The 6373-nt window shown below is 50.3% G+C and overlaps 1 protein-coding gene across 1 annotated transcript; it reads right to left on the bottom strand.

Moving 5' to 3' along the window:
• On the bottom strand, positions 1 to 5494 carry CSUI_010838 (phospholipase carboxylesterase domain containing). Its single transcript, XM_068070939.1, has 6 exons — positions 4714 to 5494; positions 3976 to 4054; positions 3038 to 3257; positions 2132 to 2242; positions 1557 to 1670; positions 1 to 944 (listed from the first exon to the last, which is right to left on the bottom strand). The coding sequence occupies exons 1-6, from the start codon at positions 5072 to 5074 to the stop codon at positions 333 to 335; spliced, it is 1497 nt and encodes a 498-aa protein (XP_067917085.1). The 5' UTR covers positions 5075 to 5494; the 3' UTR covers positions 1 to 332.
• Between the last annotated feature and the right edge of the window lie 879 nt (positions 5495 to 6373).

Raw genomic sequence — 6373 nt, forward strand, 5'->3', positions numbered from 1 at the left:
AGAACCGCTTCTGGGTTGCCGCCTGACAGATAAAAAACGAAAGCTCATCCCGTGGCTTCTACTATCCGCAGAGGCCGAATATACGCCGGGGGGACACTCGGAGCCCTCGTTGTTATGTCTAAGTGTAGCCCCTTCCTTACTGCTAGAAGCAAGAAAGTACGAAGAGAATCAAGAAGAGAAAAGAACTATGCAAATAAACACTGATCTGTTTCGTTATCGACGACAGTGTTTTCACCTGGAGTTCCTAGGACAGCTTATACCACAGGCGGCGCAGCAAGACACAGCAACATCGTTGAGACTCCCTCTTCGGTTATCTGTGTGGAGGCTTCTTCTCACAGCTCGTCCTTCCCTTCTTTTGCCCTAGACGCCGCTACACGTTCACGCAGTGTATTAGAATACTGACTACCGACTTCATCTGGAAAGGTAGACCCGGCCATACCAGTCACCTCCGCGGCCACAGACGACGCAGCAGTCTCGGCTGCCGAGCTCGCCGCATTGAATGCCTCCTCTGGACTTGCTGTGCCCACGCTGACTGAACTGTTTACACACCCCCTCTCAGAATCAGGATGTCCATTGCTGCGAGAGTCCTGCACTTTGCACAAAGGATAGGATCCGCTGCTATAACTGCCGTCCACGGCACTATCTATTGCTTCATCTCCAGTAGAACACGGCCTCGGAGATTCACTCTTCCTTTCTAAGGAAGGATGTGACGTAGAAATTCGAGGACATATACGAGAAGAAGAATCCTTATCCATGACAGAACTAGATGAGGCTAGTTCCCCAGAGGTAGTTGACGGCAACGACGGTGATTTGAAGTCGAGCGCATGCTGAATGAACGCTGCGATTCGATCATAATAGCTTTTACCCCCCACAGCCCACTCCCATGTATCATTATGACCTCCTAGCGACACTTCTTCTTTCTCTCTTAGAGGGGAGGCACAGAGCTAGAGAAGACAAACACCATAAAGGAAAAGACAGCCCACACAAAAGAAAGAAGAAAGTCAGAGACTTCTCCTCGACCGAAGTTGTAACGCCTCGTATATGCTACAGAAAACAGATATATACACATCTGTAGGTGTGCCTATATGTATGTACTGACGTATAACAGGTAATGTGTAACAGAAGAAAAGAGATTCTCTCAAGACAGGCTGGGCCATTGCATGTTGCTACGGATGAAAGCAGGCACCAGTGAACTGTTTGCAATAGAAAAAAGTTGCAAGAAACCGTCGAATGTCCGTTGTGAAGACGTCAAACTCCTTTGTCGTAAGTAACGCGGCAGGAATGCCTCAAAAGACTTCTCCGTGGCAGACCTAAACTCGAGAGGATACTTGAAAAACTATTACGGCTCCAAAGCTGCTAGAAAAGAGTCAGTCTTCGCCGCTTTCCCCTCCGTTCATCGTGAGAGCAGCCGTCCAACGAAGAAAGAGGGCACGGTCAGAAAACAACATACGAAAGACTCACAAAAAGGTCTCCCAAAAACCGACGAACCGGTCAGGTGTACATACGGCACACACAGAGGGTTCTTCTCTAGGCAAGAGCAAGCGCGACTGACTTACATCGAATAATTTTCTCATATGCCTACACGGGACAAGTTCATCCCTCATTCCGCTGATGAAGAGAATAGGAGTTTGAAGTCTCTTGACCTTCTCGGCGTTGTCCATATGCATCCGCTACAAAACAAGGGAAACGCGGAACACACGTTTACCCGTGCATGCACATTCTCGGGGTCAAAGTTACCTTCGCAGAGACTAAGAGTGAGATCTCTACACATCGTAGACCCATCTGCACGGGGCCTTTCCTCCTTGCCAACAGCCAAAATCCTGGCCTGCCTATACGCCCCTCGGTTACAATGAATAAATCTTCTCGGCCTTTCTGGAAGTAGTCAGAGCGTGGTGGTTATGATTCCCCGGCCCCTGTGTGTCTATATTGTCCGCTCTGTCTCGCTGCCATGAAGAAATAAAAACTAATCAAACATGGAAACTCCTCCTGCTATGTTTGGCCCTTCGTCTTTGACTTGTAGTGAACACAAGTTTCTTTTGAAAACTCTATCCTGCTTAGCTTAGTACGGAGCAGCACACTCTTTTTGACCCAGATGGGTTCCATGGATGCCACAGAGCGATTCAACACTTACCTGAACGACACGTACGAGGCGACGGAAAGGTCTCAGGAAGGGGAAGACAATCAGAACCATCTCGAAGAGAGACGTGAAGGTATTCTCAACGATCAGACCCCGGATCCGCATCTACACCGAAAAGCACAAAAACCTCACACCGTCACTCATACTGAAATGCGGACAGGCGACACGTGCACTACTGCAGATGTATCTATGTATGTATATGCATACAAATGTAGTAAGATACAGTACATAGCTGCTTGCCTCATACAACCCTCCGAAGCAAGACGGCATAGCTGGTGAACCCATGCAACCTATGGATTCGAGACAAGGCTTCCTACGAGGAAGATAATGTAGCAAAATAGAATGCAACAATGATATCTGCGCTTACGCGTTGACCACGTATGGAGGTATGTATGTACAGTGTATGAGTTCCGCTTACTCTTCCACTGCACACCCGTATCAAGAGCGCCAATCCAGACGTACACTTACCCCACACAAACGCAGCGGGAATCTGACATCTTAACATATACATGCTTTAGCATACCAATGCTGAGGGAGGGACAAACGGATAGCAGGAATTGCTTCACTACCGTGAACAATGGGGACCGCAGCAGCGTCAGCACACATGAATCTGTACAGTTGGTCGCTGGCGTATATACACAAAGGGAGACAACGAAAGACTCGGAGGACCTTCAAACACTACCCTGTCACTGTACATGCCCGGACAGAGGAATCTACAGTGTACAGGTAAAGCCTGTACTTGTCGATCCTTCTCCACACCGTCGACGCATCCTCCTCGAAAGCAGAATGGTCGACGAGGTTTTGCTACATCGTAGAATTCAGAAGGAAAGAGATATCTGCGTGAGTTAGAAAGCGAAAGGACGAAAAAGGAACAGTGCGAGTACTCCTACTACTAGTAACCTGAGAGAGAAACGAAAAAGAGGAGAGGAGACGGACATTGTGACGAGTTGGGTTCGTGGCCAAATGAATGGCGACAGCTCCGCCGAGACTTCGGCCGAAAACGAAAATTTTGTTAGGATCGATTCCAAGTTCTTCATGTCTCTCCATAAGGACGTTCAACGCAGCTTCTGCATCTCTATAAACACCTGGCTCCGTAGGAAAACCTTCACTATGGCCATACCTGCACACAGGATCACCCCGTACGGCCATACGTAAGACACAGCAGATATGTATGTATCCTTTGTATATATATATCCTCGCGACCATCTGGTTCCGTATCTATTCAACCTCAACACTTCCTCATATATTGTGAAAGGCACTTACAGAGTTGAGAGTACACGAAGAAAGAGAAGGAGATATTGAACACGGCCTGCGTCTTGAACGTGTGCACTTTATAAGCAGAAAATGTGTACGGTCGGCTAGGTAAACGAAAAAGGTGACAGGCTTCCGAAGTTGAAGAGACGCTAAGTATTGAAAGCGGTTGCGGAAAAAAGAACACATCAGATTCATGTCACGTGCATGCCGCGAAGGAAATACCCAAGCACTGCCCTACAACGGTCACGCTGTGTACACCGACGGCCTCGCCTTGTACGGTTCACAGGCTGGCAGTCGAAGAATCAAAATGTCCATGCAAACAACTTTTACAGAAAGAGAATAGCTCCGACACAAGCCACCATCTAAGCCTTCAGGATCATACAGTGTTTGCACACAGAGAAATCTGAGCAGATATTGCACTCGAGTGACAGGAACGCGAACGCCGTTTTCACCACGCACGATCGAGCCAAAGAAGGGGCGTTTCGTCAACAAGTCTCGTCTCCAGATCTGATTACGGGAAACAACTCAACCGCAGCGCGCAAGGGAGACAGTAGGATGGGGGATAGCCTACGGTAGTAGCTTACCCACGGTACGAAATTATGAAAACGTTCACGCCCACATGCTTGTAGAGCAGCTCAATATTAGGGAGGCGGAAACCCATATCTGTAAAAAGTGTAGACGCCGAAGTGAAACACACCGTTTGCAGGACTACAGGAACACCTTCCGGCGAGAGACAACTGAATGATCGGAATGAACACCCACGTGGACAAAGAGCTGAAACGTCTTTGACAAGCACGAGGCTTGTCCTTTCTCCTCGAGTCAGAAAGCAAAGAAAGGCCCCATACACGCACGCATCCCTTTCTACCACCATCTTCTCAGCGCAATCATTTTAGATACACGTGTCCCCCATGCGAGACAGCTGCGTCTTGAGAACGTTACAACAAAGAAAAAAAACCAAGACCTCTTTCTCACGTCTCTCCCTTCACAACAGAGAAATAGATGCCCCTGCACGCCTGGCAATGATGTTAAAACGAACCTCCGAGAAGAACCGCCGGAGACTCACACCGTCCACCACAGACCTAAGCCCGGAAGACGACACTTGGAGCGATGCGACAGTCCTGCACAAAGGCAACGAGGTTGTCATTTCCCGGGCTACTGTCTTCCGTCCTCTTTGTTGCTTATCATGTATGGCTTAGGGCCCTAGAGTAACTTCTGGTGAGAAACTACTTTGCTGACTGAAGATAATGTCCTGGCGAGCATCGACAAAATTGAATGGCGGTCTCGGACTGAAAGGAGGGAGCAGCGTGATGATTTCTGCTTACTTCCAGCATTTCCATGAAAGAAGAGAATAGTAGGCGCACTCTTTGAGACCTGAGCAAATTTCTGCTTTATGAGCCAACAATGCAACATGATGCCGTCTACTGTTTTCACCCAAACCTCCTCGTAAGGCAACCCACGCTCCTCCGGATGACGGAGTCCTTTAGGGTTTCTTTCAGGAGTCTCAAAACCGCGAGGTACTCCCGGATAGAAAAGGAGTTTCTCTTGGAAATACCACATCAGTCCAACAACACACAAGACAAGAGCGCCTCCGACCCATGTTGCCCGGGCTACTAAGCCTGCAACCATCAACAGCATAGAAGGACTACGGGGTTCGACCCCGGCGGCCATCTCTGGCGTTTCCATAGTGCTTTTGAGCGACGGCAAGAATCAGTAAGCCAGCAAACTTTGTGACGTCTGAGAATAATTAAAAAGTCCACGAACACGGTCTCGCCCCCTAGACGGTGCATCGCGCGAAGGCGCACGGCTGGAGAGAAAACTTAATGTATGACAGCCACGTGGCTACGTGATAGAGACACGTAGCACTCGCCAAGTGGACTCCTCCTCAAACACGAAAAAGCGTTGCCGGGTTCTGTAGCGGAATCGCGCGCAGAATGAGAACATCGCTCCTTCGGGTGAAGGGAGATCTCTTGACACGGATGAATGAGGAGAACGGGAAGCGACGCCGTTCACGGAACCAGGAATCCTATCGCAGTAGCTCGATCAGGCGAGCGGGGAGGCGGGACAGACCGAAGTCCCTATGCAGCCGTACGCAGAACGAGGAGTGGATAGGAGGCAAACTCGCTCCTTTCACCACGCAGATACAAGGCGCCGCTACGACATGCAGTACGTGCTGTTCTCGTCCATGCATGCAGCGAGCTCAGGCCTGCAGCTTCGGTCGCCGAGAGCAGACTTCTCACCACAGGCAGAACGGCTCTAGTGTCCGGTGCAGATCAACTGCGCTCAGCCCTACCTTTTGGGCTGTAGCCCTAGTGGACACCCACGGACTTAGGAGTTGCTCAACGAGCGGCCCGAGAACACACCACCTCTCTGGTGGTGCAGGCTTCTGTCGTCGGCGCGACGGTGCTCAAGGTGGAAGTACGGGAGAGCACTTTCCTCCCTCCGGTTGCGGCTGGGACCATCGTTTTGCTTGAGGGAGCATGCCGAACACAATGTGGTAAAAACGTAGGTAAGATCTCTCCGAAGCCGACGTGGTGCCTGACTGCTGAGAGTGCAGACCTGAAGCGCTCTGTGGTACTTGTAAGGCTTTTATTGTACAACTTCAACTGCTCAGCCCCGCGGCGACCGCGCGACGCCTGACACTTGCCCCAGTAGGCGGGCATCCTTTAGCACAGCGCCCGACGGGCGCGACATACGTTGCTTCATACCAAAGCACGACAGTAACTGCCATGCGTATGCGTTAGCACATAGTCACCACACGTGCGTTACACTACCCCCGCGCCTTCAAGCGCTGCATCCTCGCCCGCGTTCGCTTCTTTCAGTTGTATATTTTCAGGTGTCAACACATCTGCTAACGAGCTACGACTCTCCCACGCCTGACCGAGTTCCGGATCGGCCCATCTCACTGGAAATTCCCGTTCTTTCGCCCCGTTGCGCTTCTGGCGCAGTCGTGAGTCCAAAATCGCCCCGAGTGCGTACGGGTGC

This window comes from Cystoisospora suis (genome assembly GCF_002600585.1).
Source record: "Cystoisospora suis strain Wien I chromosome Unknown contig_8527, whole genome shotgun sequence".
Classification (NCBI taxonomy): Eukaryota; Apicomplexa; class Conoidasida; order Eucoccidiorida; family Sarcocystidae; genus Cystoisospora; species Cystoisospora suis.

Coding starts and splice junctions, on each gene's coding strand:
- CSUI_010838 (XM_068070939.1), bottom strand. CDS start 5,074: ATGGAAACGCCAGAGATGGCCGCCGGGGTCGAACCCCGTAGTCCTTCT. Junction 4,055..4,713: donor CTTTCATGGAAATGCTGGAA/GTAAGCAGAAAT, acceptor CACTTTTTACAG/ATATGGGTTTCCGCCTCCCT. Junction 3,258..3,975: donor TTCATAATTTCGTACCGTGG/GTAAGCTACTAC, acceptor TCCTGTGTGCAG/GTATGGCCATAGTGAAGGTT.